The sequence below is a fragment of the Chionomys nivalis genome, chromosome 4 (genome assembly GCF_950005125.1).
Source record: "Chionomys nivalis chromosome 4, mChiNiv1.1, whole genome shotgun sequence".
Lineage (NCBI taxonomy): Eukaryota > Metazoa > Chordata > Mammalia > Rodentia > Cricetidae > Chionomys > Chionomys nivalis.
In genome coordinates this window covers 8,138,383-8,155,690 of record NC_080089.1, presented here as the reverse complement: position 1 = coordinate 8,155,690, position 17,308 = coordinate 8,138,383, and the positions used below count along the sequence as shown (strand labels likewise).

The 17,308-nt window shown below is 39.6% G+C and overlaps 1 protein-coding gene across 13 annotated transcripts in view; it reads left to right on the top strand.

Moving 5' to 3' along the window:
- Positions 1-17,308, top strand: part of Dync2h1 (dynein cytoplasmic 2 heavy chain 1) — a 218,578-nt gene that overhangs the window by 23,255 nt on the left and 178,015 nt on the right. For 12 of the 13 annotated variants that reach the window (XR_009056968.1, XR_009056967.1, XR_009056969.1 and 9 more), the window contains 14 exons: positions 1,317-1,412; positions 2,119-2,271; positions 2,683-2,781; positions 3,677-3,816; positions 3,934-4,162; positions 4,986-5,113; positions 8,311-8,426; positions 9,206-9,333; positions 10,938-11,087; positions 11,958-12,163; positions 13,172-13,327; positions 13,418-13,532; positions 14,272-14,442; positions 16,323-16,705. Coding sequence is in view for 8 of the 13 variants with exons in the window: in XM_057766375.1 (XP_057622358.1) it covers positions 1,317-1,412; positions 2,119-2,271; positions 2,683-2,781; positions 3,677-3,816; positions 3,934-4,162; positions 4,986-5,113; positions 8,311-8,426; positions 9,206-9,333; positions 10,938-11,087; positions 11,958-12,163; positions 13,172-13,327; positions 13,418-13,532; positions 14,272-14,442; positions 16,323-16,705 (2,270 nt within the window). In the remaining 5 variants the exon portion in view is untranslated. The remainder of the gene's footprint in view (positions 1-1,316; positions 1,413-2,118; positions 2,272-2,682; positions 2,782-3,676; positions 3,817-3,933; positions 4,163-4,985; positions 5,114-8,310; positions 8,427-9,205; positions 9,334-10,937; positions 11,088-11,957; positions 12,164-13,171; positions 13,328-13,417; positions 13,533-14,271; positions 14,443-16,322; positions 16,706-17,308) is intronic. The other variant, XM_057766382.1, reaches the window with a different exon arrangement.

Here is a 17,308-nt window from a genome sequence, read left to right as displayed (position 1 = left end):
GAACATGTGGTATTTGCTTTTCTAGACCTGAGATGTGATATTTTCTGGACTAATGTGATATTTTCAGTCCCATCTGTTTTCCTGCACTATTTATTTATTTATTTATTTATTTATTTATTTATTTATTTATTTAATAAGAGCTGTGTATACGGACCACATTTTCATTATCCATTCATCAGTTGATGGACGGCTAGGCGGATTCCGTTTCTAGCTGCTGTGAGTAAAATAGCAATGAGCAGACAGTGTTTCTGTGCTAAGGTGTGGAGTCTTGAGTATATGCATGGAGGTGCTGCATCTGGGGAATGTGCGACTTCTGTTCCAGCTTTTTGAGGAACTTTGATACTGTGACATGCCTCCTTTAAGAAAAAGCATGAAAGGTATCTAGGAGAGAATTGCGTGCTGAGGTTGGTAAGCTGCGTGGTGAGGATGAGCCTTCTTTGTAGGCGTGTCCTGGTTTTGCTGTCACTCAGGAACCTGCAGGTTATACATGCTGCATGTACTTCAGATGTAGATGATATTGTATTGCAACGTTCAGGCTCTTCTTGTCCACTGTGGGTGTACAAATATCTGCACAGAGGATCAAGGAGGGACAACTGCTTCAAGGAATCCTCCATTTTCCCACTGTAAAGGGAAGCACATGTGTGATGCCCTTCCCATTGTCACATCGCCAGTAACTTGAGAAGCTGGATTTGAAGCAGGGAGACGAGTTAGCTTGCAGACTGTTTCCCTCATCTGGCCAGAGAATGCATCAGTGCATGAATGAGATGAGAGGATAGACTTAGGGAAATGTGGTTGGACTGAAGATGTATTTTGAAAGTGGAGGCTTTTGCCAGTGTGAAATTTAAGAGAAAATATCAAGTCAAGTTTTGGTGTGAATGGTGCACAGTTAGTTGTGTTATATTTCACAAAGGCTTGAGTGTACAGATAGTTGTGTTATATTCTACAAGACATGAGTATACAGATAGTTGTGTTGACTTCTACAGTCTCTTGAGTGCTTTTGAGAATATTCAGGGGATGGAAATTCAGTCTTTCATCACTGAGTTTTTCCTTTCTTCCCAATGTGGTGAACTTGATTTCAGAGACTAAAATTTATTGTCTGTTTAACCACTGTTTGGACATGACTTGATAAATTGTAGGAAATCAACGTATTTGTGTTTATTAGGCATATTGATTCATAAATTCTGATCTGGAGATGAAAAACTATTTCTGTGTAGTTTTACAGTTGAGAAAAGTATTACTATCAAACAAAAATAAAGGAAATGTGCTAAAAACAAAATTTGTTATTTCTTGCTGCTAATTGTTCTTGTATTTTGTAGGTGGCTCATTTTTACAATTCCATTGATCAACAGATGATTCAAAGTCAGAGGCCCATGATGCTGCAGTCTGCATTAGCATTTGAACAGATAATTAAGGTAAGATCCCTTGCCTTATGATGTGGTTGGATAGGTTCTTTCTCAGTTCTCAGTCCACCACCAGTCACTGGGCAAGCTTGAGCGCATTCTGTCTCCAAGGATTTTCTTAGTAAGGAATTCCCCATTGTAGATTTAAGGAATCACAATGCTTCACATACTTGGGTATTGGTTTTGATGAGCTACATTAATATATATAATATACAACTTACACACTATTGTATTCTTTTCCACTAAGTTTGAGATTCTGGTGTACAGAATTCTTGACTTTCTTTTTCTTTCTTTCTTCTTCTTTTTTTTTTTTTTTTTGGTTTTTCGAGACAGGGTTTCTCTGTGGCTTTGGAGCCTGTCCTGGAACTAGCTCTGTAGACCAGGCTGGTCTCGAACTCACAGAGATCCGCCTGCCTCTGCCTCCCGAGTGCTGGGATTAAAGGTGTGCGCCACCATCGCCCGGCTTCTTCTTTTTTTTTGATTATCTCCAGATTTTGTAACTTAAGACTTGTTTACGTTCTTTTTAATTTAAATATCCGTATATAGGAAATTGGAAAAAATTTTAAACTACATGGTATTCTGTGACAGCAAACATTTTGAAATTTATACTTTTAATCTTCATAGAGTTCAGTGTTAAGAATAATTGGGCTTATAACATAAAATTAAACCGTTTTGGAAAAAGAAATGTATCTGAATACTATTGCTTGTTGTGTTGAAGAATTCAAAGGCAGGAAGTGGAGGCAAATCACAGATTACTTGGGACAACCCTAAAGAATTAGAAGGCTATATCCAGAAACTCCAAAATGCTGCTGAGAGACTTGCCACGGAAAACAGAAAGCTGAGAAAGTGGCACACTACATTTTGTGAGAAGGTATGTTTTATTTATAGAATTTATCTTACTATGAATAGAACTGAATAAAAATAATTTGTATATAACTACATTTTTCTTTTGAAGTAATTTGAGATCTAAAGCTGTACCAATAGTTTGTTTCCCTTTATCTGACTTCTGCTGTTAATTGCGAACCAAGCAGAGTACAGATATCTGTACCAGGAAGTCAGCTTTTGGGACTTGTACATTTCCCAGCACATTCTGTGTCCTGGCTGAGCACAGATCCCTGCTTTCCACTTTGCCCCTAGTAACTGAGTGTGCGTGGTGCTCTCCTCATGAGCCTGCAGTGGTGGCAGAAACAGGCCCAAAGGGATGTTTTGCCCTTCTCACTGAGTAGTACATCATCACTTGATTAAGATGGCTGAGTCACTGAGAGTTCTGTGTTCCTAACAGGTAGTCATTCTTATGAATATTGATCTGCTTCGGCAGCAGCAGCGTTGGAAGGATGGGCTGCAGGAACTGAGGACTGGCTTAGCAAGTGTGGCAGCACAGGTGCGTGGGTTGTACTTTGCAGTTCTGTCTTTGGGAGTCTGGATGCATGGCTCGGTGTCAGTTGCATACAGAGTTATAGACCTCTCCTGGTACCTCTAGCAAATACAGAATTCTACAACTGACTCACATACATATGCTTTAAATCACAGTGAATTTGTGCTAACACTGTGAAGGGAAGCTTCTGTGTGCCTCATGAATGCTAAGTCCAATCTAGTATGCCTTTCTCCTGAGTTGGTGCTTACAAATTTGCTGTTTGCTGTTCTTTTTCTAGAGACTAACATCTGCAGAATATATTAGGTTCAAAGTGCAGTCTATGTGATGTAACTGTCAGGGTTCTTTTTCTACTTAGAGAACGTTTTCATGCAGCTAGGCTGAGCGGGACATGAGGGAGTCAGCTGTTTTAGGTATTTTCTAGTTCTCAGAATTTGAAGAAAAAGCCCAAAGTTCCAGAATAAATGTCTTTAGACTTTATGAAAGCAAACAGCAATATCAAACAAAAGCCAACTATTTGAGCAGTCTATTTTAAATTTCTTAATTTAAAAATATTCAGTGAATTATTATGGACTAGGAAATGAAGTGTAATACTTTTTTGAAAATTTTGAAAAAATATAAAATTTACAAAGTAGACTACTTGTAAAACCAGCTTCAAATAAAAACATAATGTTGGCTTGAGTTTTTAATTTTAATGAATCTCTTGTATAATATTTATACTGTGAGGTTTTTGTGTTGAATATTTCATAAGCCATCTTACTAAAAGTGGCAATTAGAGTTGCATATTTTAAAATATTTAAAGTTGAGTTTTAATCTGTCAAATGTGCTTTATGTAGCTTGAAAATCATAAGTTAAAAAAAATTTTGTACCAGTTTTCAAATTGAAAAGGTGAATGACATTTCAGGGGTTCCAAGCCAGCGACATGCAGGCATGGCGGCAACACTGGAACCACCAGCTCTACAAGGCTCTGGAGCATCAGTATCAGATGGGCCTGGAGGCGCTGAATGAGAACCTGCCAGAGATAAATGTAGACTTAACCTACAAGTGAGATGCTTTGCAGTCCTGGTTTATTTTGCAAGTTAAATCTTTGTATTAATTTATATTTTAAGTTATATAATTTTTAAAGGATTTAGAATGTCATTTGTACTTTTTTTTTTTCAGACAAGGAAGGTTACAATTTAGGCCTCCTTTTGAAGAAATCCGGGCTAAATATTACAGAGAAATGAAGAGGTTCATCGGCATTCCCAATCAGTTTAAGGGAGTGGGCGAGACTGGAGATGAGTCAATATTTTCTGTTATGATTGATAGAAATGCAAGTGGATTTTTGACTATTTATGGCAAAGCAGAAGATCTGTTTAGAAGGCTGTCAGCTGTGTTACATCAACATAAGGTACAGAGCATGTGAATTTCTACCCCTTGTCAGAAATGTTACTGATTTAGTAAGCCTACAAATTAATATTTTCTCCATGGTGAAATGAACTTGAAATGTGTAAACTGGGGAGGTGGATTTATGGACCCTCAACCTAGGTTTATGCTGCAAAGGGAAAGGAGTGATGGCCAGTTTTGTTTTTATTTTACAAAGTTTGGGAAACTAGCTTTGTTTTCTTTTAAATCAGCTCAGTGTGTGATTGACATTTGTATCAGTTTTAATTCTGAAGACAATATATTTTGAGCAAGAGTGCTCAAATGCTAATTTAATTCCAGAGATTGCGGATGTACGTTCTGAGAAAGCTGTCACTAGGCAGTTTTGTAGGTGTGCTTGCACGAGCCTAGGTGGTATACATCTGGCCTGTATAGTTTAGATGCTACAGTGTGTCCCCTGTTCCCGTGTAAAGTGTCACTCTGATGTGACGGTTAATGTGACTGTTTCTCAGTACGTGTGTGATACTCAGCAACTCGGGAATACGAACTCTCCTCTCACTGCTCATTTATGCTGGACAAGAGTCATGGTCAGAGACTTGGCCAGTTCCTCGGCTGTGCTCGCACTGTGAATGCCTGCATGCTAGATCTCTAGGCTCACACTTGTAGATCTGTAAGTTGTACTTGGTAGGAGTGATTTTGGACTTGGATTATATATAATATATATATTATATATATATATTAATCTGAGAAGAGATTCTAAAACAATTTATTTTCCTCACTTTGTTGGTCCTACTCTTTCAGTATGAGCGTATGGGTCCCCTTTGATTAATACAGTTTCCTTCTTTAAGTAGGAATGGGTTGTAATTGGACAAGTTGACATGGAAGCTCTGGTGGAAAAGCACCTTTTGACTGTCCATGATTGGGAGAGGAATTTTAAAGCACTGAAGATAAAAGGGAAGGAAGCTGAGCGACTCCCCAGGTATGAGAAGCTGAGACGCTTCTGCGGCACTAGTTGTGACATGGCCCTGCTGGGAATGTGGGCGCCAATCTCTGAGGGGGATTTCCTCAGGATTAGTCCAGCTTTGTGAGATTGCATGCCTTTGCTACCTGAAATCGTACCTGCTGAAGCTGTTTGGACAGTGAATTCCATGTCACCTAGGAAAGATAGCATCCAGAATTCTTATTAACTAACTTACTTTTCCTTTTACTTAATGTTTGGTGAGTACTGATGCCACAAAGAATTTTACATAAATACGGGCAAGAAGAAGAGATTCCTGAGCTCACGGTGCTTGCTTTGGTAGTGCACAGCGTATGTTTGATGAAGAGGTCATGTCCATTGAGGGCTTAGTGAATTTGTTCTGGAGTTAGGTGGCTCAACAGTTGCATGACTTTGACATGAATTCAAATATGAATCTCAGTTTCTTCTACTTTTAAAAATACTTGCAAGGAAAGTAATACTTTTAAGGATTATATACAGTAATTTGCATATATGTTACTGGCACAGATTATATTTCCAAACGTCGTTAATAGTTTTTAACTATTAATACTGAATGGAATATATTCTGTGTTAGACATTGAACTGATTATAGGGATTCAGAAGGTATTGACCCCCTGTGCCAATTTGGTACAAAGTCAGGGAAGTTTCGTTAGGATATTAGCAAGCCTGAGATTTTGAGATATAGAAATAGTTACCTATCACATCTGTCTACCTGCCTACTTATCTATTTATCTTTATGATACAGAGGACTGAACCCAGCACCTTGTCTATGCTAGACAATTGCTCTATCCCTACACTACACCCCAGGTTCTCATTAAATTGTCCAACCTATCTTGGAAGTTAGCAGTCTTCCTGCCTTGTGCTCTTGAGTACCGGAGACTATAAGCATGTGTCACCAATACCATTATTTAATATACTTAGCTTGTTTCTAAGTTTTCACAGTTAATACCTTGATAATGCATTGGTATATGGCTTAAACATTTCCTTTGGATTGGGTGTTGTCATATATCTATAATTGGAAAGGGGAGGTGAAGGAGGATAAAGACTTCAAGGCTGTTTTACCTATTGAGGGAATTCAAAGCTAGCCTGGCTATGTGAAGCCGAAAAGAAAAGAATATTTTTATTTTTTAATTTTTTTTTAATTTTTGAGGTTATAATTACATCATTCCCCCCCTCCAGTTTTCCCATATACCCCTTGTTGCTCTCTTTGAAATTCATGGCCTTCCTTTTCCTTGAATTGTGATTGGTTTGTGTGTATATTCCTAGTATGTGAGTACAGCTGTCTCAGTCATATAATATTACTTGTGTTTTCAGTGCTGACCATTTGGTATTAGATAACAACTAATGCGCTCTTTTCTGGGAAGACTATTTCTCTTGCTCCCAGGGCTCCTTAGTTGCCTGTAGTTCTTTGTGTAGGATTGAAACCTTGTGTGCTTTCCCTGTCTGCTTTGGCATGTCTATTGCTATTGTTCTTGTTCAGCTCAAATTTGGGCAGCCATGTTGGTGAGACTTGGCTTCTGACATTGCTAGGAGATGCAGACTCAGGAGAACTCCTGTCTCTCTGGCTCTTACAGTCTCCCTGATTCCCCCTCTTCCTCAACAACCCCGAGCTTAGGTGTGGGATTGTGTTGTAGATGCATCTATTGGGACTGGCTTCCACAGCTCTGCGTTTTGATTGGTTGTGTGTAGTTGTCTTCACCTGTTGCAAAGGGAAGAGTTCCTTGATGAGATGTGAGGATTACATTTATCTGTGGGTGTAAGGACAAATGTTTAGAATGTAGCTAGGGATTACGCTGATTTAATAAAGTGGCAGTTGAGTGTTCTCTTCCAAGATCCGTGTTAGGATAAATTCTAAAGGTAGGCCATGGTGACACATGCTCCTAACCCCAGCACTGGAGGGAGAGATGGAGTACGCCTTGTCTCAAGTCAAGTAAGCAAACAAAAAGACTCACATTCTGAATGGAGAGTTATTGAGACAAATATATCTTTCCTAAAATTATGACTGAAATACTCTTCGTAAGATTTTTGTTTTTTTTTTTTTGAGATGGCATAGCCCAGGCTGGCCTTGAACTCTGTTTGTGGCAAGGGTGACGGCAGACTTGTAGTCCTCTCCCTCCATTCCCTAAGTGCTGGTATGGGAGTGTCACTGTACCAGCTGCCTTTGAATCATAATACTCTCACCAACTTTCCTAAAAGTTTTCTTTGTCTACAAATTGAAGACTAATTTAAAATTAACTGTTTTTTCCCTTTTTGTCAATTTTGTAGTTATAAAACAGCTTTGTTGACTTTATTTTTTTAATAATCTGTATTCATTCCATATTCTATTTTTACCCTTATTTATATGTTGGCTATAAAATAAATATAAATTTGTTTTATAAAATAAATATAAAACAAATATATACTGAAACAATTAGAACTTGTAAATATTTAAATATATCTATTGCTGGTGTTTAACCATTTATAATTTTTAAAAATGGATATATTTCGGGGCTGGAGAGATGGCTCAGCGGTTAAGAGCATTGCCTGCTCTTCCAAAGGTCCTGAGTTCAATTCCCAGCAACCACATGGTGGCTCACAACCATCTGTAATGAGATCTGGTGCCCCCTTCTTGCCTTCAAGCATACATGCAGAAAGAATATTGTATACATAATAAATAAATAAATAAATAAATAAATAAATAAATAAATAAAAAAAAATATTGCCGGGCAGTGGTGGCGCACGCCTTTAATCCCAGCACTTGGGAGGCAGAGGCAGGCGGATCTCTGTGAGTTCGAGACCAGCCTGGTCTACAAGAGCTAGTTCCAGGACAGGCTCCAAAACCACAGAGAAACCCTGTCTCGAAAAACCAAAAAAAAAAAGGATATATTTCATGATTGAAAATTAGTACTTTAAGCCTGGTTCTGTGACATATGCATATATCCCCAGCACTCAGGAGTGAGGCAGGAGGTTTGTGAGTTTGAGGTCAGACTAGGGGACCTTGTCAAGCAAACAAGCAAAAAATTCAGTGAATGAAACTGGTAAACAAAGAACATCGGTGCTAAGTGGACTTACTGACTAGGAACTAGGTTGTGTGGAGAAGGACTTTCTGGATTAAATCTATTATGTCATGCTTTGATGGCTTTGCTGAAGTGTGCTCTAACTCCTGATAACCCGAGGACCCCGTGTCTGTCGGCCCCCAGTGCTGTCAAGGTGGACTGTCTCAGCATCAACTGCAGCCCCGTGAAGACTGTGATCGATGACCTCATTCAGAAGCTATTCGATCTGCTGGTCCTTTCTCTGAAGAAGTCCATCCAGAGTAAAGCCCTGTGCATCACTTTGTGTGTTTAGAACCGTAGTTTCTATAGTTACAACATAAGACTCTCAATTACTGGTTAAAACTGAGCTAGGATGTCTTCTTAAATAAAATTTCCTCAAAATGATAATTTTAAGAAAGTAGGAAAATTCTCATTTGTCTTTTAAATGTATAAAAATCTCAGACAGTTTTATTAGTGGAAGTCTAGATAGTACTAATTTGTATGTAGTGGAGAATGATTATATTTCCAACATAATATTTATTCTTATTTCTCTAAATGGTAACTTGAAGCATTTTAGCATTATTTACAAGACTGAAATTGTTTCAGATTGTTAGTAAATATAACTAGGAAGGAATACATTTTAGGTTTGTTTTTGTCAAAATTTTCATTAATTTCTTTTTAGATGTATAGAGTGCTTTACCTGTATGTGTGTCCCATTCGTGCCTGTTGCCCATGGAGACCAGGAACTGGAGTATGGATGGTTGTGAGCCTCCATGTGGATGCTGGGAGCTGAACCTTGCTTCTCTGCAAGAGCATCCAGTGCTCGTAACTGCTGAGTCCCTCTCTTGCCCCCTCTCAGATAGTTGAGGTGTGCTGTGAACAACTTGCCTCTCATGGGGAGTTGTCTCAGTCTTCATTTCAAGCTGTTGCCATGGAAGTGCGTGATAACTGAGACTGTGGCATACTATATGTAGTGGCTGCTTTGGGGCCCTTGATTTAGCAGTCATGTAACCAGAACTGAGCATTTTGTTTGGTAACAATGATGTGTCATCCCTTTCAGCGCATATATATGAAATCGATACTTTCATCACTGAGGCTATGAAGATCTTAACAATAATACCTCAGTCTGTGGAAGAAATAGGGGATACAAATTTACAGTATAATAACCTGCAGGATCGGAGGCCAGAGGTAAGAATAAAAAGCAATTATTGTCATCCTTACTTTATAGAGATGTGTAAATTAGGTATTTTATGTGGTAGTTAGACCTGTGTAATCTGAGCATGGTGAAGAGGTCTGTGTGATGTCATCTAACTGGGCAGCTCAGGTTTAGACTAGTGGTGAAATGACGTGGTATCGGTAGCCTTTGCATTAATCTCAGAGGTATTTACAGCCTTTTGTGATCTCATGGATTAGAATAATAGTAGAGTAAGCAATCTTGTCTTCAGAATTGGAATCTTATTGTGCAGAATGTGATGTTAGAACAGAGATTGAAGAGACACACAGAGAGAGCTCGCAGTTAAAGATGGGAGGCGAGATTGGTAAAAGCAGAATCCAGCAGGAGCAAGGCAGCATTTGCAGGGCAGTTAAATGATTAAAGTTTTGTTCGGAACAAGAAGACGACTCTAAATTGTTTAGAAACTTGAGAAAAAAAAGGTGAAGAGGTCACCTTGGTGAATGCTGTCAGTCTTTCTTCAGTATCCTGTACCTTATTTCCCATGTCCATGCAGCCACTAGTACGCAGGTCTTTGTCCTGTCTAGTCCTGGGCTCTGATCGTGAAGGACATTGAACTTGGCCAACGGCTTCTTTTACCTCTGTGGAAATGATCATATTGTTTCTGTTCCTGAGTCTATTTATGTGCTTGCTTGGCTGATCTTGGTTGTCAGCGTACCACACTTGGGAGGAGGGAACCTCAAGAACCACTTCCATAAGATTGTCCCATGGACTTATGGGTCATTGTCCTGATTGCTAATTGAGCAGGAAGGCCCAGCCCACTGTGGAAGGTACATCCCTAGGCAGGTGGCCTGGGCAGTTTTGGACAAGTGAATCAGTAAGCAGCCTTCTCTGTGGGCTTGGCTTAGATTTCTGCCTTAAGTGCCTGGCTTGACTTCCCTAGGTGATGGACTGTCTATTGGAAATGTTAGATGAAATAAACTCTTTCCTCCCCAAGTTGTTTTGGTCATCGTGTTTAGCCACGCAAGGGAAAGCAAACAAAGACAACACTGTATGACCTTTACAGGTTCGCATTTGCTAAACTGTCTGCAACTTTGGAATGAAACCTAGCTTAATTATGGAGTGTAATTAACAGTAATGCTCTTGAATTCAGTTGGCAAGTATTTTCCTGAGAATTTTTATGTTTATGTTCATAAAATTAGTCTGTATGTTTCTTTTTCTCTTATGTCTTTATCTGGTTTTGGTCACAGGCAAACCTTTAGTTATTTATTTGTTTGCTTATTTATTTGTTTGTTTGTTTATTAGGCGTAGATATTTTCTTATTGTCCACAGTAGACTTGAGTTCACTATGTAGTGGAGTATATGACCTTGAATTTCTGGTTCTTTTGTCTTTGCCTCCCAATTATTATTTTTCATTCCTTTTGACCTCTGGCATTATAGTGTGTTTGTTAACTTAGTAATAAGCATCAGAATCCTTATAGCTGGGACTTTAACAAATTATTTAAAAGCAAACCTTTTAAAATTTTATTTCATTTTAAAATAAAAAATTGTAAAATAAGAATCAAAGTAATGACATCTTGAGGGACTGATAAAATGATCCATTGCTTCTCTTGACTCTCAGATTTTGCCCTTGTTTCAAGAAGCTGAAGACAAAAACAGGCTTTTGCGAACTGTGGCAGGCGGTGGGGTGGAAACAGTTAGCAGTCTGAGAGCCAAGTGGGACAAATTCGAGCTGATGATGGAAAGCCACCAACTTATGATTAAAGATCAGGTGAGAGCTGGCTGTTCTCAGAGTGTGCCTGCATATACTGAGTGTCGTCTGGCTTCAGGAGTTCAGTGTTGCTGCTGGGACTGAGCTCCGTCAGTTCTTATTATAATGTTTCCAAGATTTCTCTAAATGACAATTTCACAGGAGTGTCTTTTTGGTAGCATTTCTCTACAAGCTAAAACGATGCCTCTTTGTCTGGCCTTTTGTCCGAGGCCCACACTAGCTGAATTAAATTTTGGCCATCTCCCCGTGTTGTCTAGGGTATTTTACTGTCCACTTGCTCTTTAGTGGGAAGAGGGAGGAGACAGCGCCATCTGACTTGTAGGCACAGCCAAGGCTGCACACACCTGTCTGCTCCGTATCTTGTTGGCTGAGTAGTCTTCGCTCATAGCTGCAAACGACCCAGAAACAGCCTCCGTAGTTAAGAGTGCGCACACAGGCAGAACAGCAGCTTGTGTGTGTCTGTGTGCCTGGTGCTCCTGGGGGGCCAAAGAGGATGCTTGCTCCACCGGAACTGAAGTTACAGATGATTGTGAGCCACCGTGTGAGTGTAGGGAATTCCAGGTTCTCAGGAAGAGCAGCCATCCCTCCAGCCAACCCCGAACTGTTTTTAATATGGGATCACTTTTTTTTTGATAATTGTAGGCATACTGTGAACTCCTAGAATTGTTTAGTGTTTATGGTTGACACTTATTTATCATTATTGTAAATTTATATTCTGATTTTTGTTACTAGATTATTTTATTATAATGGACTTGACAAGATAAAAAAACAGTCATTCAGTGTTGACATTTCTCTCATTTAAAAAAAAATGCTGAACGTGAAATGTGGAAACTGAGGTATTCTGTGCTGAGTCCTTGGATCTGCTTCCAGATTGAAGTCATGAAAGGAAATGTGAAGTCCCGCCTGCAGACCTATCACCAAGAGCTGGAGAAGTTCCGAGCGCGCTGGGACCAGCTGAAACCTGGGGATGAGCTCATTGAAGCTGGCCGGCCCAGCACCCTGGGGCAGAGTGCGAAAGCCATAAAGGAGAAAAAGCTGGAGTTCGATGATCTCGAAGCCATAAGAAAGAAGCTAGTGTAAGTTATTTTTATTTCGTTTTGTTCACGATGCTTATTTTGAAAAACATTTTATGCCTTTGTACTTGGCTTCCTAGCTGTAATTACAGCTCTTTAGTACCTTTCTTCATAAACTTCAGAAAGTTTAAGACTACAAACAACCTGTTAAACCGTTGCATTCTTAGAAGCTGTGATTGAACTGTATAAGGAATTAAGATAAATTCAAAAAAGGACTCATGAGAGGTTAGAACATTAAATTAGCTTACATATTAAATTCAGAGGCTCTAATATTGTTTTGATACCATTCTATTTAAAAATGGAATATTTAATTTTAGGAATACTGCTAATTTCCAAAGTGAACCTGGGTGTTGGGGAGAGGAGCCCTTTTACGAGCATGGGGATTGCACCTTCAGCCTCCTGCGGAGCTGGGCGTGGCCTGTGTAGCTGCAGCTCCAGTGCTCGAAGCATAGACAGCGACCTGCTTGGGCTGACTGACTGGCCAGCAAACACACACGATCCGGTCAAACAATTCATAGACAGCGACCTGCTTGGGCTGACCGACTGGCCAGCAAACACACACGATCCAGTCAAACAATTCATAAGACAAGTAGGAAATATGTTGCTGACTTATCTTAATGGTCACAGCAAGTGCTGATTTGTGCAGTGTCTTCCATATGCCTATGTTGGTAAATGCAGCCCTGGGATGAGTGAGTAGACTTTAACCACACATGGTAGTATACTTACTAGATTAAGGGGGTCTTATATTCAACTGAGAAGATATTTTATAAGATGAGTCTATAAATGTATAAAGCAAACATTTACATACAATTATAAACATAAAAAATCTCCACATGTATTCTTTTTACATGATAGCGTTGACAAAGGACCCATAGCATGAGTGAAGTGAAATTCTCACGTGAAGTAGGCACTTGTCCTTGTGTATTTCAACCGCAGAATGTGGCTAACTAAATTACTATCTGACAGTTTTTTTTTTGTATAAATTCAGTATTTTGATATTTATTTCTGTAGTGATGACTGCCATCATTTTGGACTAGAGGAGCCCAACTTCTCTCTGGCGTATAGCATCTCTAAGGATATTGAGAGCTGTGCACAAATCTGGGCTCTTTATGAGGAGTTCCAGCAAGGTCTCCAGGAAATGGCCAATGAAGATTGGATTTCTTACCGGTTTGATTCCTAAGCAATATTTATGTTCTTATAATTTGCTCATTTTTGGAGGTAGTGTGAATTTTAGTATGTATTCATGCTCTTTTACAGGACTAAGACCTATCTGTTTGAGGAATTTTTAATGAACTGGCATGACAGATTGAGGAAAGTTGCAGAACATTCAGTCATGACAGTGAAATTGCAGTCAGAAGTTGACAGATATAAAGTAAGATTGTTTTCTTTACTTGATACTTGAAAATGATATTTGGAGCCATTGTTTATCTTTATTATTTACTGTTTGAACCATAATTTATTTTTCAATTAAATTTTTCCATTATATGAACAAAGGGAAAAATACATAAATTATAAAAATTATAGATATAGCTCTGCTAATAGCTGGAAAGCAATGTAACTATGTAATATTTATTTACTTATTTATATAGAGGTAGGGTTTCTCTGTGTAGTCCTAGCTGTCCTGGAACTTATTCTGTAGACCAGACTGGCTTCAAACTTGCAGATCAGCCTGCCTCTGTGTGCTAAGTGCTGGAATTAAAGGTGTGTGACACCACCGCCCAGCTGTTTTTTGTTTTTGCATCAGTAGGAATTATACATAGGGCTTTTTTGCAGTAGTGGGGATTAAGACTAGGGTCAGACAAATGCTGTACCAACTGAGCTATATCCCTGTAGGATTTGTATTTGCTATCAGAGCATTTATGTGTCTCAGAAAGCAGGGGTATATTCTCTCATGTTTTAAAATTTATTAAACTACAAATGTAATGTGCATTTGTTTACAGTAATATTTAATAACAAACTCTATATAATTCTATTTAAGACTTTGATTGCAAGATTATTAAATAATTATTAAAATTACTTATGAAATTGCATTAATATGTGTAAATAACTTGAATTTTGTGGATTTTGCACATGAGCATATGTGTGAGTCTTCTCTTTCTCTTTTCTGATAGATTATAATTCCTATCTTGAAATATGTGAGAGGGGAGCACCTTTCTCCAGACCACTGGCTTGACCTTTTCCGTCTGCTTGGCCTTCCTCGAGGGACCAGTCTGGAGAAATTACTGTTTGGTGATCTGCTCCGAGTTGCTGATACAATTGTGGAGAAAGCCTCAGACCTTAAAGTGAGGCTTGGACTCTGCTAGTCCTTTTTATTTAGCATCTCATCTGTTCTTCCTACAAAGCAGTAACTGTGTGTTGTTCCATTATTCATGGTTGGTAGTGCATTGCACTGTTGGGACCTTGTTAGGTGAGGTTATAGAAACCCTGGTAGTGGCCCCTGCTTACAGAAGGGAAAATGCGCACTATTAATATTTCGTTAGCGAAGGAAGTCAGCCGCATGAAAAATGCTAGCAGAGAAGAGTCATTTGACATTCAGTGTGCTCACGTCACGTGACGTACTGTGGGCAGAAGCTAGAGGACAGGAGGCTCTGCAGGTTAACTAGTAACCTGCTGGTTACCAACCTGGCAGGAAAATGTCTCGAGGAAAACTAGACTGCAGTTGTTGGGAAATATTCTATCACACTGTGAACCCTGAGTTTGCATTTGCATTAATTAAATAAAATTAACCTTGGGTCAGGAGGGTGACTTAGCAACTAGTGGACAGAAAGTAATCATAGAGCTTCAGAGGGCATCCGGAGAGATAGAGAGACACACTGGAGGGAGGGGTTTTGAATGGTGACGATTTTTTTGTTTTGGTGGAGCAGAAGGGCATGTGTGTGTGTGTGTGTGTGTGTGTGTTTTGGGAAATGCCAGCAAGGAGAGAAGATTAGTTAGTTGCTACTCAGTCTCTCTGAGCTCACAGGTTTTCACCCCAACCTTTGAATCTTGAGTCTTATTTATAAATAGAGTGGTAGAGATTTAGTTAAAACTATGCCTGTAGGTACGGAATTTCCACCAGTTTGTGGCCTGAGCAGCCAGGCTGCTGCAGAAGAAGCAGGCTGGTAACTGGAGTTGCAATTGCTGTCTGGGATAGCAGTAGATTAGGGTGCAGCCCTGTGCCTAAGATAAACGACACATAGATTGTCAGGAGCTGCATGCTGTGTTTTGTCCACTAGTGATAAAATAGGGTGCTTTTGATGCTTTATTATTTTATCTCCTATAAAAATTTAAGTCTTTATGTTTGTTACTAATCCTAGATCATGCCGTTAATCTGTGCACAGGGGAGCCATATCTGATGCAAAGAGTTTACAGGAAATTTTCCATAATATTCTGATTGTTCTAGGTTACCAAATTTTGGCCATTTCTTCTGTCACCTTTCAGTTGTGGATGCATGATTTTTTTACTTGTTTTATTTTTTAGTTGCATGTTTCTTGTTGTGTTCTAAGTGTGTGTTGTGTGTGTGTGCCCATGCACATGCATGTGGAGGCAAGAAGCTGGTGCCAGGTGTCTTTCCACCTTATACTGTGAGTCAGGGTCACTTGTTGAATGTGGAGCTTACCAGTGGGTCGGCTGGATCCTCCTGTCTCTACAAACTGGTGCTGGTGTTACAGATGTGTGCAGCTGTGCCTGACCTTTATGTGGATGCTGGGCATCCAGACTTGGCATTTTATCTGCTAAGCCCTAGTCCCCCTCTTCAGACTTGAACAGCAAAAGGCAGGAGTTTGTATATATTTGATCATGTGAGCATGAATGCTTAACATCTAATATGTGTGATACAGTATTCAGTTATTTTCTATGATTGTATGTAAAATGTATCTAACTTTTTCCTGATGGTGAAAATCCATATAATATTTTTTTATAAGACTGTATATGTGTGTGTATACATATATGTGTATATGCTTGTTTTTGTTGGAGCACAGACTGAGACGTATAATGCAATCTTAGCTGGCCTTAAACTGTGCTGCTGAAGAGGACATGGAATTCCTTGATACTCTTGCCTCCATCTCCCGAGGGCTAGGATTACAGGCGTGGACCACTATACTCCACTATAGTATATTTCTCATGATTTATTTATGGGATAATTAATTTTAAAATAACAAGTATTTATCTTTCTTGTTAATAGGATTTAAATAGTCGGGCACAAGGGGAAGTTACCATCAGAGAAGCTTTGCGTGAACTTGATCTGTGGGGAGTGGGAGCAGTGTTCTCCTTGACTGATTATGAAGACAGCCAGAATCGAACTATCAAGCTGATTAAAGACTGGAAAGACATCGTGAACCAGGTTGGAGATAACAGATGCCTTCTTCAGTCCTTAAAAGATTCTCCATATTACAAAGGATTTGAAGATAAAGTATCAATTTGGGAACGAAAACTTGCACAGTTAGATGAGTACCTGCAGAATTTAAATCATATTCAGAGGAAATGGGTGTACTTGGAGCCCATTTTTGGCCGTGGAGCTTTGCCTAAAGAACAGTCACGCTTCAACAAAGTTGATGAAGATTTTAGGTCAGTACAGCTACGTAGACGTAGGTAGGCATGTGGCGGCATTCCTCACGCTGTGAAGTGCTCACATCCACGGGTCCCGGGTGTGCACTCCGTCTGCCCTGCAGTCAGCCTTCTGCAGTGCTGTTTCCTCTTCTGAAGCACTTCGGCCTGCTCTGTGACTTTGCCATCCTTCATTTATGTACTCAGTGGTGCTCCCTTATTTCCTGCGTGATAGGAAGCCTCCCTGAGGGCTGAGGAAGGCCTCTGTCATCTTCTCAAGGGGTAGAATCATTTCTTTTGTTTGCTGAGATCTTGTGTATAGGGACAGCTGATGCTTCTCTTCTGAGCTTTAAAACTCGTCACCATCCTCAGGCCTCAGGTGACCCTGGTCCTCCACCTTACCCCCGGCACTCTTCACCAGTGTTCACCCTGCCTCAGCAAGTTCTGCCACCTGCTGTTGCCTGCAAGACACACAGGCAGATTGTTGTCCTTCATTTTCCTCATCCCAAGTTAGTTATTAAGTCTGTGCTCTCATCTCTGTCTCTCACATAGGTGCTGCATTAGCCTTCCAACTTGTTCTTGAAGTTTTTCATATGGTAGCAAGAATAATCATTTAAAATGAAG